The sequence below is a fragment of the Macaca nemestrina genome, chromosome 7 (assembly GCF_043159975.1).
Source record: "Macaca nemestrina isolate mMacNem1 chromosome 7, mMacNem.hap1, whole genome shotgun sequence".
Classification (NCBI taxonomy): domain Eukaryota; kingdom Metazoa; phylum Chordata; class Mammalia; order Primates; family Cercopithecidae; genus Macaca; species Macaca nemestrina.
Genome location: NC_092131.1, coordinates 88,857,737 through 88,875,353, shown reverse-complemented (window position 1 = coordinate 88,875,353; position 17,617 = coordinate 88,857,737). Strand labels below are relative to the sequence as shown.

Here is a 17,617-nt window from a genome sequence, read left to right as displayed (position 1 = left end):
TTAATGCCTTGGCTTAACTGTCCCCTCCTTAGAGGGGTTTTCTAAGACCACCATGCCTAACATAAATACCTCCCCACAACCTTGTTATTTCTCTCTAAGGCAGGGACCAAATATATATCATTAACAATGTAGAATGTAATGCTTGGAAAAGAGTATGGTACTTAGTAAATGTAAAAAAGATTGTTTCACAGGCTGGGCATGGTGGTTCACACCTGTAATCCCAGCACTTTGGGAGGCTGAGGCAGGCAGATCATGAGGTCGGGAGTTTGAGACCAGCCTGGCTAACATAGTGAAACCCCGGCTCTACTAAAACTACAGAAATTAGCCGGGCATGGTGGTCAGCGTGCCTGTAGTCCCAGCTACTTGGGAGGCTGAGGCAGGAGAGTTTCTTGAACCTGGGAGGCAGAGGTTGTACTGAGCTTAGATCGTGCCACTGCACTCCAACCTGGGCAACAGAGCAAAACTCCGTCTAAAAAACACTGATAAATCCATGTTGTTTGGTATAGGAAACTATAATAACACGCACATGGTTTTAATATTTCTTTTTCTTTTTTTTTTTTTTTTTTTTTTTTTTTTTTGGTTTTTTCTTTTGAGACAGAGTCTTGCTCTTTGCTCTGTTGCCCAGGGATCTCAGCTCACTGCAAGCTCCGCCTCCCTGGTTCATGCCATTCTCCTGCCTCAGCCTCCTGAGTAGCTGGGACTACAGGCGCTCGACACCACGCCTGGCTAATTTTTTTGTGTTTTTAGTAGAGATGAGGTTTCACCATGTTAGCCAGGATGGTCTGGATCGCCTGACCTCGTGATCCGCCCACCTCAGCCTCCCAAAGTTCTGGGATTATAGCCGTGAGCCACCGTGCCCAGCCGGTTTGAATATTTCAATTGATGTCCAATTCTTACAAAACTATTTGGGTACCCAAAGAAATGTTTGAATTTTTTATTTCTGAACAAATGTTTATAGTCTAGTAAGGATTATTAGCCTATTGCGAACACAGAGTAAAAAGAATATTCTGAAAATCCTAATTCAATTTCTGACTCCATGGAGAAGCCTTCATAAGACAGACACATATTTATAGACATTTTTCACATACTTTAGGTTAAAAAAACTTAACAACTAAAAATTTATATTAAATACCATCTTGTGTGTTTTCTTACTAGTTTCTTATTTTACATCTTAATTCACTGGAACATTATAACATTTTTACAAGAAGACATTATGTTTATATATTTTGAAGATTCGAAGACAAGGAGGAGTATAACAAATGCATGTTGCTTTAGGCATTATATATGCGTTACAAACATTTTCCATTAGAAATCTTAAATTTAAAAAGTCTTAATAATTCCAGGATTTTGGAAGGGATAAAATTGATATTATTTAATATTTTTCTTTAAATTATTTGAATAGATATTTAGGACTTACACTCCCAGATAGCAGAAAACACACACACACAAAATCAGATATTAACAAACAATACTTAAGGATTCAGCCAAGAACCAATATGTTGTTTGTTTAGTCTCTTAATGGCTGCCTTCATTTCCTGATTCCTCAGAGTATAAATAATTGGATTAAGGAATGGGGTGATTATGGAATAAAACACAGAAAGAAACTTATCTACAGAAAAACTATTGAATGGAAAAGCATAGATGAAGATAGCTGGACCAAAAAACAGAGTTACTACAGTGATGTGAGCAGATAGTGTGGACACAGCCTTGGAGGATGCACTGGAGGAGTGCTGCCAGATGGTGACCAACATGATGATGTAGGAAATGAGCAGCAGAATAAAGCAGAACACGGACAGCAACCCACTGTCTGCAATCACCAAGAGCTCCAGAGTATAGGTCTCAGTGCAGGCAAGCTTGATGACCAGGGGGAGGTCACAGAAAATGCTGTCCACAACATTGGGACCACAGAAAGGTAAACCCACAGTAAAAGCCATTTGGCTTGTGGTATGTATGAAGCCAGTTGTCCATGAGAATAACAGAAACACAGTGAGCACTCTGCGGTTCATGATGGTCTTGTAGTGCAAGGGTTTGCATATGGCAACATACCTGTCGATGGCCATAGCTATCAGGAGAGACATTTCTCCACCCCCAAAGAAGTGCATAAAAAACATTTGGGTCATGCAACCCCACAAGGAGATGGCCTTACGTTTTCTAAGGAAGTCTGCAATCACTTTGGGAGTCACCACAGAGGAAAAACATAAGTCAAAAAATGATAAATTTGCCAGAAGGAAATACATGGGGGAGTGAAGATGGCTATCAAATATCACAGTGATCACAATGAGGAGGTTTCCCACTACGATGGCTACATACATATGAAGGAATATTGCAAAGAAGAGTATTTGGATTTCTTGAGAACTAGAAAGCCCCAGCAGGATGAACTCAGAAACACTTGAGCTGTTATTGAGGGTATCCATTTATTCATTTGCACAAGTTTGTCACAGTTGTCTAAAAGAAAGGAAAACATAAAATCACAGAGACTAACCAGACAGTGAACCTAATCATTTTATGCATTTTATTGTTATTTACTCAGAGAGTCAATCCTTTTGGCAATGTGACTGTTTCATATACATTCCTTGATATTTTTTAGTTTGAGATACTTCACAGGGCCACAAAGCCAGTGGAAACTGTGGTGGATATGGAGCTGATCAGATCAAATTTCTCTCAGTTAATGTAAGGCAAGGTCAGCAGGAGATTTGTGTAAACTTAGTGCCCCTTCACTTTCTGCTCCAGATTAGACTATGAATGAACACAGTTTGTTAGAGTTATGAGAAAGACTTTTGAAAGGCATCATGGGAGTAGAATTTTATCTTATTGTAGCTCTCAGGAAACACGCAGACACACTTGTCACCTTCTCAGTATGCATTAAAAAGTCTGAGTACTATGTCACATTAAAAAATATTGCTTGTATAACAAAATGTACATTATGCTTCCCTTAAGGAAATTACAAAACACTAGTTAATTACCATGTCCATATTGTTGATATAAACTCGAATGTTGAGACAGTTATATTGTTAATTGAGATTAAACTCAAATGTCAAGGGCAAATGAAGCTTTTAGACTTGTACAACCCAGATTGTCTCTCAAAACTATAGAGGATCATTCTGCATATTGCCTAATTCTTCATTTTAAGTAGCTGACAAGATAAGTATATTCCATCTGTCTGTTCTTATGTAATTGTCACAAAATTGAACCAAAAGACCATTTACATCTGATATTCCTGTTTAATATACATATTTTCACATGCAATGGGTACATAGAAATTCCAAGATCACTGTCATTAAGGGTAGGATGTAGTGAAGTTGACCCCTTTAGTCTTGTTCAGCTTTACTCCCTCAAAGAGGAGTAAAGAGTGAGGGGAATCCTTAACATCTGTTAAAGCAAACGACACCAACAAGAAAATATAGACATATTACTTGAACAGTATATTTAGAAAGTAACTATTCTCTTTGGATCTTTGTTTCCTACCAGTGATTTTTTCTAAGGTTCATTTAACCTTCACTTTTTTCAGGATGGATATAAGCCATAGATATAGAGTCACTGACTGAGGTTGACTCCGCTAAGCTAATTGAATTTAAAAAAAATAAATACTTACATTTAAACAGGTCAGCATATAATCTATGTTAACCCATTTAGTTTAGAGCTTCACTTTAGGCTTGCTGTAGCTGTATTATCCAATTCTTTTGGATAATTTTTCTCGTCGACAGAGTGCTATATGCAGACCTTATGAAGGAATAAAATTAGATATATGTGGTTATTTAAAATATATTTTAACCTTTAAATCACATAGCTAAAATTTTAAAAAATACAGTGTATCCAACTAACCATAATGAAGTTCTTGATTTGTTCGTCATCATGCTTGTAGTCTGAAATCATGTTCAGCTGCGGCCTCTAAATCTCTTCTGTTTCTTCAGAGTATTCAAATCTGTAGATTTGCAGGAGCACATGGACCTGCAAAGACAGTCTCAAACTACTCAATTTCTCCATGAATTTTTAGCTAATGAGTGCTTAAATATATGGCTATTTTTAGACTGTCTTCCTAGGAATATTAAATTTCCTCAGATGTTCCTCCTCAAAAGTTTAACAAGTCTAATTATAGCATCAATATAACATGAATGGTAACATCCTATGATCTTCTATCATAGATGGAATGATACTAAGGATGAGGCATTTTATCCTTGCAGTCCTGTTATTTATCCCTCTTTAAAAATATTTCCACCCCTAAGCAACTATGTGAATTTCTTCGTATTATGCAATAATTGAAAGAATAAAATTCAATATGATCAGTGAAGCCAAAAAATTTAATCATACTAAGACCCTCGTTCTCTAAGAATGTCTTATTTGGCCTGGATTGCTAGATTATTTTCTTAACTCCAAAAACAAAATTACAAGTTTTCCTTTTTATAAACTGCAATAAAATATAATTCTTTCCAGTTAAATTTTCCCTTTTTAGCCCTTTCTTTAGTTATGATTTTGGAATTTGTGTTTTATTACTTATGGTCCTATATAATACTGTAAATGCAAATAGTGTTATAGGCATATTATGTATGTAGAGTAATCAATATATCAAGATTATGTAACCCACCAGTTTACACTTGCATTTAAGAAGTAACACCATTATGAAATCCTGGATACTTAATCTTCACCATCTAGTGATTTTATTTTCTGCTCTGGGTTTGAAAGACAGAGTATTTAAATGTACTCTTTGCAAAAAGGCATAAAGGAGAAAACTAATTTGATTGGTATTACATTCCTCAGAGACTGGCAGTACACAATCAATGGGGATTATTAAAACATCCCTTATGCCATTATGGAAAATGTAACACTGTATTTTACCTCTCAAATTGGTGACATTTTAAAGGCAACCATCAGTACTCAGGAGGGTATAGAAAGAGAATTAGAGATGAATTATGAGATTTTTGTGTGATGGTCATGCATACTATTGCTGAAATTATTTTCCACAATAAACATTGATAACTGTTCTATTCATGCAAAATATTAATATGTATTCTGGATTAGTAATCTTATTTTATATCAACAAATAAAATATATGCATTTATTATGTGCATATATTTTGATGTATGTATACACTGTGGAATGGCTAAATCAAGCTAATCAACATATTTATTACCTCATATAATTATCATGTTTGGGGTGTGGTGAGAACACATAAAATTTACTCACTTATAAATTTTCAAGAATACAATATATTGTTGTTAACTATAGTCACCATAATGTACAGTGGAGCTCTTGAACTTATTCCTTCTATGTAACTGAAACTTTGTGCTCTTTGACCAAAATCTCCCAAATGATCCCACAACCCAGTCTCTGGTAACCACCATTCTACTTTCTGTTTCTATGAGTTAAAATTTTAAATTCCACATATAAATGAGATCATGTGATATTTGTCTTTCTGTGCCTGGCTTGTTTCACTTAACTTAATGTCTTTCAGGGTCATAGATGTTGTTACAAATTACAGGATTTCCTTCTTTTCTAAGCCTGAATATTGTTTTGCTGTGCATATATACCACATTTTCTTTATCCATTCATCACTTGATAGACATTTAGGTTGTTTCTGTATCTCTGATGCTGCAAATAATTCTGCAATAAACATGGGAGTGCATACATGTCTTTGACATACTTATTTCATATCCTTTGGATGTATGCCCAGTAATAAGATTGCTGGATCATATGGTAGTTCTAGTTTTAACATTTGTGGAACCTCCATAGTGTTTTCCATATGACTGAAACAACTTAAATCCCCAACAGCATATAAGGGTTCCCTTTTCTTCACAACCTGGCTAATACTTGTTAACTTTCATCTTTTTGATAATAGGCATTCCATCAAGCATGAGGTGGTATCTTGTGATTTTAATTTGAATTTCCTGGATGATTGATGAGTTATGTGGAGCATTTTTCATATTCCTTTTGACCATTTATATGTGTTCTTTTGAAAAATGCTTATTCAAGACCTCTGCTAATTTTTTAAACAATTATGTGTTTTCTTGCTATTGAGCTATGTGAGATTCTTACATATTTTGGATGTTAAATCCTTATTAGGTATATACTTTGCAAATATTTTCTCCCATTTTGTAGGTTGTCTTTTTATTGTGTTACTTGTTTCCTTGGCTGTGTGGAAGCTTCTTATTTTGATGCAATCCATTTATGTATTTTTGCTTTTGTTGCATGTGTGTTTAGGGTCATATCCAAGAAATTGTTGCCCAGATCAATATCATGAAGATTTTCTCCTGCATTTTCTTCAAGATATTTTATAACTTCAGCTCTTATGTTTAAGTTTTTAAATTGAGTTGATTTTTGCATACAGTATGAAATGAGTGTAGAATTTCATTTTTTCTGCATTTGGATGTCCTGTCATTCCAGCAGCATTTACTGAAGAGGTTTTCCTTCCCCTGTTGTGTGTTCTTGAAACCTTTGTCAAAAATCAATTTACCAGAAATGTGTGGATTTATTTCTGGCTCTTTATTCTATTCCATTTGTCTATGTGTTTGTTTTCATGCCAGTACCATGCTGTTTTGATAACTATAGCTTTGTAATATATTTTAAAATCAAGTATGCTAATACTTCCAGTGTTGTTCCATTTGTTCAAGATTGCTTTGGCTATTCAGGTTCTTTCCGGATTCATATAAATTTTATAGTGTTTTTTCTATTTCTGTGAAAAGTGTTTATTTCAAATTTGATGGTGATTACATTGAATCTATACATCCCTTTGGATTGTAAAATGTTCTAACATATTAATTTTTCCAATCCTTTAACACAAGATATCTTTTCATTTATCTGTCTTCTTCAATTTCTTTTATCAATGTTTATAATGTTCACTGTGCAGATATATTACCTCTGATTAAATTCATTCCTAAGTATTTTTGTAGCTATTGTAAATAGAACTATTCTCTTGATATATTTTTACATTATTAGTGTATTACATTATTAGTGTATAGAAAAGCCACTGATTCTTGTGTGTCAATTTTGTATCCTGCAAGATTAATGAATTTGTTTATTAGCTCTAATAGTTTTGTCATTGAATCTTTACAGTTATATATGAGAAACACACACACACACAACACATACAGATGTCTATCTATCTATCTATCTATCTATCTATCTATCTATCTATCTATCTATCTATCTTATTGCTCCCTTTAGGGCACATACAAGATTATGTCATCTACAAACAGAGACAATTTAACTTGTTTTTCTGATTAAGATACCTTTTATATTTTTTTTCCTTGCCAGTTGCTCAGGCTCAGATTTTCAGTCCTAAATGGCTAGAATGGGCATCCTTGTCTTGTTCCCAATCTTAGAGGAAAAATTTTCAACTTTCATCATTGATTATAATGTTAGCTGTGAGTTTGTCACATATGGCCTCTATTATGTTAATATACATTCCTTTTTTATTTAATTCATGGAGAGATTTTAAACATTTTAAAAATTATTGATAGTTGACAACCAATAAATGTGTATATTTATGGGGCGGGAGTATTTTAATGCATGTTTACAATGTAAATTGATTAAATCAGGATAATTACCAAATCTGTCACCTAGTATACTTATTTTTTGTGATGAAAACATTTAAAATCTACTCTTAGCAATTTTGAAACATACAATGCAGTGTTATTATAGTTGGAAAGATGTTGAGAGAATTTTTTAGCATACAAAGATGATACATTTTGTCAAATACCTTTTCTGCATCTATTAAGATGATCATATGGTTTTTGTCCTTCATTCTTAATGTGGGGTACCATATTTATTTATTTATTTGCATATGTTGAATCATCCTTGCATCACTGGGATATATTCCATGTGATCACGGTGAATGATCTTTTTAATATGTTATTGAATTTGATTTGCAAATATTTTATTAAGAATGTGTGCATCAATGTTTATCAGGAATATTGGCCTGTATTTTACTTTTCGTATTTTTCAATTTTTATTTAGATTCATGAGGTACAGATTTGTTACAAATGTGCAGGTTTGTTACGTGAGTATATTATGTAATGTTGAGATTTGGGGTACAATTGATCCCATCACCCAGGTAGTGAGTATGATACCTCACAGTTTTTCAATTCTTATCTTCCTTTCTCTCTCCTTTCCACCTCTAGTAGTCTGCATTGTCTATTGGTCCCATCTTTATGTCAATGAGTAACCAAAGGTTAACTCTCACTTACAAGTGAAAACATATGGTGTTTAGTTTTCTGTTCCTGAATTGCTTTGCTTAGGATAATGGCCTTCACCTACATTCATGTTGTTGCAAATTACATAATTTCATTCTTTTTATGGCTGTCTAGTATTCCATGATGTATATGTACCACATTTTCTTTATTCAGTCCACCATTAATGGGTGCCTAGGTTGGTTCCATGTCTTTGCTATTGTGAATGGTGCTGCAATGAACGTGCACGTGTATGTGTCTTCTTAGCAGAATGATTTATTTTCTTTTAGATATATACCCAGTAATGAGATTAGATATATACCCAGTAATGAGATACCCAGTAATGAGTCAAATGGTAGTTCTGCTTTAAGTTCTTTGAGAAATCTCCAAACTGGTTTTCACAGTGGTTGCACTAATTTACATTCTCACCAACAGCTTACAAGCTTTCTCTTTTCTCTGCAGCCTCACCAGCATCTTTTATTTTGTGACTTTTTAATGTAAGAGTCATTCTGGCTGGTGTGAGATGGCATCTCATTGCAGTTTTGATTTACATTTCTCTGATGATTACCGCTGTTGAACACTGTTTCATTTGTTTCTTGGCCACTTTATGTCTTCTTTTGAGAAGTGTCTATTCGTGTTTTTTGTTTACTTTTTAATGGAATTATTTGTTTTTTGTTTGTTGCGTTGTTTCTTACAGATTCTGGATATTACACTTTTTGGATGCATAGTTTGAAATTATTTTCTCCCATTCTGTAGGTTGTCTGTTTACATTGATAGTTTCTTTTGCTGTGCAGGGCTGTTTACTTCAATGAAGTTCTACTTGCCAATTTTTGTGTTTGTTGCAATTGATTTTGAGGACTTAGCCATAAATTCTTTTCCAAGGCCAATGTCCAGAATGCTGTTTCCCAGGTTTTCTTCTATGATTCTTAAAGTTTGAGGTCTTATTTTACATCTTTTTGAGTTACATTTTGTATATAGTGAAAGATAGGGGTTCAGTTTCATTCTTCTGCATATGCCCAGCCAGTAATCCAAGCACCATTTTTTGAATAGGGAATTCTTACATCATGGCTTATTTTTGTTGACTTTGTCAACGATCAGATGGTTGTAGGTGTGCAACTTTATTTCTGGGTTCTCTATTCTGTTTCATTGGTCTATGTGTCTGTTTATGTACCATTATCATGATGTCCTTGTTACTGTAGACTTATAGTGTAGTGTGAATTCAGGTAATGTGATGCCTAGGATTTTATTCCTTTTACTGATGATTGGTTTGGCTACTTGGCCTCTATTAAAATCTCTTATGGATTTTAAAATAGTTTTTTTTCTAATTCTGTGAAAAACGACATTGCTAGTTTGATAGGAATAGTTTTAAATCTGTAGATTTCTTTGCGCAGTATGGCAATATTAACGATATTGATCCTTCCAAGGAATATTGGCCTATAATTTTATTTCAGTATCCCTATCTAGCTTTGGTGTCAGAGTAATGGTGGCCTTATAAAATGAGTTTGCGGGCTGGGGCACGGTGGCTGACACCTGTCATCTCAGCACTTCGTGAGGCTGAGGTAGGCGGATCATGAGGTCAAGAGATCAAGACCATTCTGGCCAATATAGTGAAACCCTATCTCTACTAAAAATACAAAAATTAGCTGGGCATGGTGGCATGGCCTGTAGTTCCAGCTACTCAAGAGGCTGAGGCAGGAGAATCTCTTGAACTGGGGAGGCGGAGGTTGCAGTGAGCCGAGATCACACCATTGCACTCCAGCCTGGGCGACAAGAGCGAAACTCTGTCTCAAAAAAAAAAAAAAAAAAAGAATTTGGGACCGCGCACAGTGGCTCACACCTGTAATCCCAGCACTTTGGGAAGCTAAGGTGGGCAGATCACCTGAAGTCACGAATTCAAGTTCAGCCTGGCCAGTATGGTGAAACCCGTCGCTACTAAAAACACAAAAATTACCTGGGCGTGGTGGCAGGCGCCTGTAATCCCAGCTACTCGGGAGGCTGATGGGGAAGAATCTCTTGAACCCGGGAGGCGGAGGTTGCAGTGAGCCGAGATCGCGCCGTTGCACTCCAGTCAGCCTGGGCAACAAGAGCGAAACTCTGTCTAAACAAGCAAACAAACAGAAAAATAGTTTGGAAGTATTCCTTTTTCTTTAATTTTTGGATGTGTTTGAAAGGGATTGATATTAGTTCTGTAAGTATTTGATAAAACTTAGCAATTAAACAATCAAGTTCTGGACTTTTCTCTGATCAGAAACTTTTTATTACTGACTCAATCCCCTTATTCTTTACTGATTTTTTCACGTTTTCTGTTTTTTCATGATTCAATGTTGATAGGTGGTGTGCATCTTGGAATTTATCTATTTTTCTGGGTTTTCCAATTTGATGGCAAGTAATTGTCCGTAATGGTCTCATAATCTTTTGTACTTCCGTGGTACCAGATGTGATGTTCATTCTCCTTTTTATTTATTTGACTCTGTCCTTCATTGTTCTCATTTAGCTAAGTGAAAAGATTTGCCAGATTTGTTTGTATTTTCAAAAAAAACCCGCCTTTCATTCTGTTGAACTTTTCTATTGTTTTCTAGTCTCTGGTTTATTTATAGCTAGTCTGTTATTTGTTATTTCCTTCCTTCCAGTAAATTTTGGCTTAGTTTGTTGTTCTTACTCTAGTTCCTCAAGATGTAACATTACGTTGTTTATTTGCGATCTTTTTTCTTTTTTGATGTGTTTATTGCTACATTCTTCCCTCTTAGAACTGCTTTTCCTGTACATTTTATATTTTTCAATTTTTATTTGTTTCAAGATTTCTTTAAAATTTCCATTTTATTACTTCTTTGACCTTTTGTCTGTTTATAAGCTTGTGGTTTATATTCCATATATTTGTGAATTTTCTGAAATTCATCCTATTATTGATTTCTAGATTTATAATATTGTGTTAGAAAAAGATACTTAATATGATTTCAAAATTTAAAGATTTTTTTCAGACTTATTTTGTGGCCTAACATATCATCTATCTTGGATAATGTTCTGGGCATGCTTGAGAAAAATGAATATTCTGTTGCTGTATATTCTGTTGTTGTTATATACCCTTGCAACTTTGGCAGCAGCCCGATGTAGTCCACTTACCAGCCGGTGGAGGTCACTTGCCCTATTGTCACTTGTGTAACAGTGGGCAGCGGCCTCCATTTAGGGTATGACTGAGCACATGCTGGGCATTTCTGACGAGTCTCTGAGACACATAGACTATTCTATATTTTCTTTAAGGTATAGCTCAACCCTAATGTTTTCTTATTGATTTTCTGTCTGAATGATTTAGCCATTGTCCAAAGTGGGGTACTAAACTTCCCTATTATTATTGCATTGCACTCTAGCCTGGGTAACAGACTGAAAGAAAAAGATAGAAATATGACTGCTTTTTCTACTAGGAGAGCAGGAGCCATGAACTTGGCAATGTGCTGGGTGCAGTGAGAGGTTGAGGGGTGAAGTAGGCGTCTGTATCCCTTCCTATTAATTTACCAATGACTCTCCATTAATCTACCTATCACTTCTATTTGTGACTATCAGGAATATAGGTGACATAGAAACTTGGAAATGCATTCTTAATAGCCCTCTGTATAACACAGAGCAAAGCTAAAAAAATGAAAACAATGCATTGGAAGAAAAATGAGCTCACGATGGTACACATCCTTTTAGTTTTTCTTTATGTCTAGAATGTAAATGTGACATGTAGAGCTTCTACAGATAGTTTGTGACATTGAGGTCAGAATATTAATCTAAAGCAATAAATAAACAGGAAGGTTTGTGCTTCCTGATTTTGTAAAGCTGCCATACCAACAGCGAAGTAATGTTCTATCAATTGGTTTCACAAGGAAAACAAACCTTCGTCTAATTTATTTATAACACTATAGTCTAGTTGATCACCATCAGACTGACAGAAACAAATATAATTCTGACCAGACATCTGCGAGGTAGAGTTACCCAAAGAGCATGCAAGTGAAACTTTCAATATTCCTAAGATGGAACATTAGAAAAATATTTTCTCTTCGAACATTTGTTCACCGTGAAGATCAAGTGTGAGGACAAATACTCATTATTTAAGAAGGCAATTCTAATATTTCAGTGAAGATTTTAGGGTTTTTATTTGTTATTGTCATGAAGAAAGAGCACCTTAAAAGTAAAGGACAAATATTGCACCTTGTACTTTAATCACTAAACTTTTAAGGAGATTGCATATTGTCTGGTGATCCTATTTCAGTTCTGGAGGCACTATATTCCAACACTTACAGGATTCTTTTTTTATTATTATTATTATACTTTAAGTTCTAGGCTACACTTGGGGTGATTGCTTTGACTCATTTTTTATTGACATACAGACTTCTAGTTTTTGGTGGAGTCCAACATAAGAAAGGAATATTAGCACATCTAGTATACAGTGTGTATACTACATCTAGTATCAAGTAGTCATACTACTTGAACCACATATCCAGGTAAAGTCTATGGCACTACAATTGTCTGTGCTGGAAAAATACAGCATTTGTAGGTTTTGGCAAACCATAATAGAAGAATAACAATATAGATTCCTAAGGTCATGTAGCTTGAACCATAGCATCTGTAGCATAACTGGAAATATATGAATTTTAAATCAGTTCCTAGATTTCACTCTGTTCTAATAAGGATGAAACATCTGATTATGGAACTTACGTTGACTATAGAAACACAGCTATCTACAAAAAAACTTGATTATTTGATATTATATATTCACTAGAGAGCATCAAAAAAGGCATGAAATAAGATGACATAATGGCTCATCCAGTTGATTTAAACTACTCACTAATATTGAAGTAGTCATAATAGTAGAAAAGGAGGTTGTGTATGGACCCACTGCCTGGCTTCTTAGTCACCAAGGTGACGCTTGCTATGGTGCAATAAATGTCATCAACAAAACCAACCTGAACCCCCTAATCTGGTACCATCTTGTAAACAGAATAACCAGGCACTGGGACAAGTTGATGATATTACCCATTTTTTTCTAGATGAGATAATGACTTGTCTTCATGGGAAGATATATACAGTGGGCATAGGCTTGCATTCTACATTTACAGGGTGCTATCTGAAGGTATATGCAGGTGCTATCTGAAGGTGCTATCTGAAGGTATAACATATCTGAATCCAAGTTGTAAGTGTTGACCAATAATCATGGCTCTATTGGACCTATCATTTACAGGTTATTTTAAACAGATAACTTTGATCACATTAAAAAAAAACTGTATGTGCTAATTCCTCTTCCTTCCATATTAAAAATTTTTGATGTCAAAATTTACACCTTTATACATTGCATATCCCTAACAGATTATTGCAGATATTATTATTTCTATTTTTCTAATCTAATATACTTGTAATTAGAGAAAAATACCTGTATATTTTTATTTTTTTCAACTTTTATTTTAGGCTTAGTGGGTACATGTGCAGATTTGTAACATAAGTGAATTGCTTGTCACTGGGATTTGGTGTACAAATGATTTCATCACGCAGGTAGTGAGTGGAGTATCCAATAGGTAGTTTTTTGACCCTCATTCTCTTCCCACCTTACACTATCAAGTAGGCTCCAGTATTTATAGTTTCCCTCTTTATGTCCATGTGTACTCACTGTTTATCTTCCACTTATAAATGAGAATGTGCAGTATTTGGTTTTCTCTTTCTGTATTAGTTCACTTAGGTAATGGCCTCCAGCTACATCCATGTTGCTGCAAAGGACAAGATTTCATTCTTTTTATGGCTGCATTATATTCCATAGTGTATATGTACCACTTTTTCTTTTTTAATTCAGTCCACTGCTAATGGGCATCTAGGTTGATTCCATGTCTTTGCTATTGTGAACAGTGCTTCAATGAATATACAAACTGGCGTGTCTTTTTGGTAGAATTCTCTATATTCATTTGGATGGTATACCCTAGTAATGAGATTGCTGGGTCAAATGGTACTTTTGTTTTAAGTTCTTTGAGAAATCTTTAAACTGCATTCCACAGTGGCTGAAATAATTTATATTCTCACCAGCAGTGTATAAGAGTTCCCTTTTCTCTGCAACCTCACCAATATCTGCTATTTTAAATTTATTTTTTTTTTGTAATAGCCATTCTGACTTTTGTGAGATATGGTATTTCATTATGGTTTTGATTTTTATTTCTCTAATGACTAGTGATGTGGAACATTTTTTCATATGTTTGTTGGCCACATATGTGTCTTGTTTTGAGAAGTATCTGTTCTTGTCTTTTGGACACTTTTTAATAAGGTTGGTTTTTTTCTTGTTTACTTGTTTAAGTTCATTATGGATTCTGGATATAAGAATTTTATCAGATGCATAGTTTACAAATATTTTCTCCCATTCTGTAGGATGTCTGTTTATGCTGTCAATTGTTTCTTTTGCTGTCCAGAAGTAATTAGGTCTGATTTGTTTTTGTTACCATTAATTTCAGAGACCTATTCATAAAATTTTTGCCAATGCCTAAGTCCTGAATGGTATGTCCTATGTTTGTTTCTAGGGTTTTCATAGTTTTTGGTCTTACATTTAAGTCTTTAATCCACATTGAGTTGATTTTTTATATAAGATGAAAGGAAGAGATCCAGTTTCATTCTACTGCATATGGCTAGCCAATTATTACAACACCATTTATTGAATACATAGTCTTTTTTCCATTGCATGTTATTGTCAACTTTGTCGATGATCAGATGGTTGTAAGAGTGTGGCTTTATTTTCGGGGTCTCTATTATCTTTCATTGACCCATGTGTCTGTTTTTGTAAAAGTACCATGCTGTTTTGTTTACTGCAGCCTCATATATAGCTTGTAGTTGGGTAGTGTGATGCCTCTTGCTTTGTTCTTTTTGATCAGAATTGATTTAGCTATTTGGGCTTCTTTTGGGGTTTCATTTGAATTGTAGAATACTTTTTTTTTTCTAATTCTGTGAAACACAAAATTGATAGTTTGATAGAAATAATAAATAATCTGTAAATTGCTTTGGGCAGCTATTTAATGGCTATTTTAATGATATTGATTCTTCTAATCTATGAGCATAGAATTTCTTTCCATTTGTGTCATCTCTGATATATTTCAGCAATATTTTGTAATTCTCATTGCAGAGATCTTTCACCTCCCTGGTTAGCCATATTTCTAGGTATTTTATTATTTTTGTGGCTGCTGTGAATGAAACTGCATTCTTGATTGGGGTCTCAGTTTGGACATTATTGGTGTATAGAAATACTAATAATTTTTGTACATTAATTTTGTATCCTGAAACTTTACTGAAGCTGATTTTGAGATCTAGAAGTCTTTAGGCAGAGATTCTGCAGGTTTTCTAGATATAGAATCATATTATTTATGAGGAGAAATAATTTGACTTTCTTTTTTGCTATATTTATTTCTCTCTCTCTTGCCTGATTACTCTGACTAGGACTTCGAGTACTATGTTGAATATAAGTGGTGAGAGTGAGCATTCTTATCTTGTTCCATTTCTCAGAAAGAATGCTTCCAGCTTTTTCCCATTAAATATGGTGTTGACTGTCAGTTTGCATATATGGCTCTTATTATTTTGAGGTATGTTTCTTTGATGGCTTTTTTGTTGCATTTTTTTTTCAACATGAAAGGATGTTGAATTTTATCAAAATCTTTTCCCATGTCTGTTGATATGATCATGTGGGTTTTGTTTTTAGTTCTGTTTATGTGATGAATCACATTTATTGATCTGCATATGTTGAGCCAGCCTTGCATTGCAGGAATGAAACCTACTTGATTGTGGTGTATTAGCTTTTAGATATTCCACTAGATTTGATTTCCTCATATTTTGTTGACGATTTGTGTATCTATGTTCATCAAGGATGTTGGCCTGAAATTTTCTTTCTTTGTTGTGTCTCTGCCAGGATTTGTAATAATGCTGGCCTCATAGATTAAGTTAGGGAGGAGTCTCTTCTTTTTGATATTTTGGAATAATTTCAGTAGGAATGGCACTAGCTATTCTTTTTAAAACTGGTAGAATTTGGCTGCGAAACCATCTGTTCCAGGGCTTTTTCTGATTGGTAGATTTTTTTATTACTGATTCAATTTCAGAACTTGTGAATTACTTTTTCATAAGATGAGGTCTTATTCTGTTGTCCAGGATGGAGTGCAGTGGCATAATGATAGCTTGTCAAAGCCTCAAAATCCTGAGTTCAAGCAACCCTTGCATTCAGCCTCCTGAGAGTTCTATTTTTTAATGGTCGTGCTAAATATATAGGTAATTTATACAGCTTGATTAGATTATTCAAATATATTGAGTTTAACTGTATATTTATTTTTATCAGTGAGTTTTATACCTTCAGGTTTTTTTATATTACTTAGTAGTTTCCTTGTCTTTCATTTTGAAGAGTTCCTTTTAGCATTTGTAAGATAGGTCTGGTAGTAATAAACTCTTTCAGCTTTCATTTGTCTGGGAAAATCTTTAGGTAGCCTTCAACACTCAAGTATTGCTTTGCAAGTTACAGTATTCTTGGCTGCTAGACTTTTTTCTTTAGTATTTATATATATCATCCCAACTCCTCTTTGCCTATAGGACTTTTTTTGTTTTTGTTTTGAGAAGCGTGCTTTCAGGCATATTGGAACTTTCTTGTATGTTATTTGCTTCTTTTCTCTTGTTTCTTTCAGGATCCCCTCTTTATCTTTCATCTTATACAGTTTAATTATACTATATCTTTTGATACTATTATTGGGATTGCATCTGACTTGGTGTCTTTTGTGCCTGAGTATTTACATCTTTCTCTAGGTTTGGTAAGTTTTCTGTTATTTTTTAAATAAGTTTTCTAACGCTTTGTCTTTTTCTACTCCCTTCTAAAACCCAATAACCCAAATATCTGCTCTTTTACTGTTGTCCCATAAATCCTACAATCTTTCTTTTTTCCTTTTAATTCTGTTTTGTTTTTTCTTCTCAGATTGTATATTTTAAAATAGCCTGTCTTCCTAACTCACTGATTCTTTTTTCTGCTTGACCTATTTTTGCTACTGATGCTTTCAATTGCATTTTTTATTTCATTCCTTGTATTTCTCAGCTCCAAAGTTACTGTCTGATTTTTTTATTATCATTTTAATCTCCATGTTAAATTTCTCTGAAAAATTTTAAATCTGTCTCTGAATTTTCTTTAACTGAGTTTCCTTAAAAACAGGTAGTTTGAGTTATTTGTCAGGCAGATTATAGACCTCCATCTCTTTAGGGTCAGCAGTTTGCATCTTATTTTATGCCAGTGATGTCAGTTTCCCTGGTTGTTCTTTGTCCTTGTGGTCATGTTTCAATGTCTGTGCATTGGATGACATAGGAATGTATTGCAGTCTTTGCAGTCTTACTTTTCTGTGATTGCCTTTCTACAGTAGGCATGTTCAGGAATATTGAGAAGACTGCTGTGGTTCCTAAGCCTGTGACTGTTGAAGTCATTGTCAGCA

General features: G+C 34.4%; 1 protein-coding gene across 1 annotated transcript; it reads right to left on the bottom strand.

Moving 5' to 3' along the window:
* Positions 1-1,472: 1,472 nt before the first annotated feature.
* On the bottom strand, positions 1,473-2,414 carry LOC139364141 (olfactory receptor 4K13-like). Its single transcript, XM_071099445.1, has one exon. The coding sequence runs from the start codon at positions 2,412-2,414 to the stop codon at positions 1,473-1,475; it is 942 nt and encodes a 313-aa protein (XP_070955546.1).
* Positions 2,415-17,617: the final 15,203 nt, after the last annotated feature.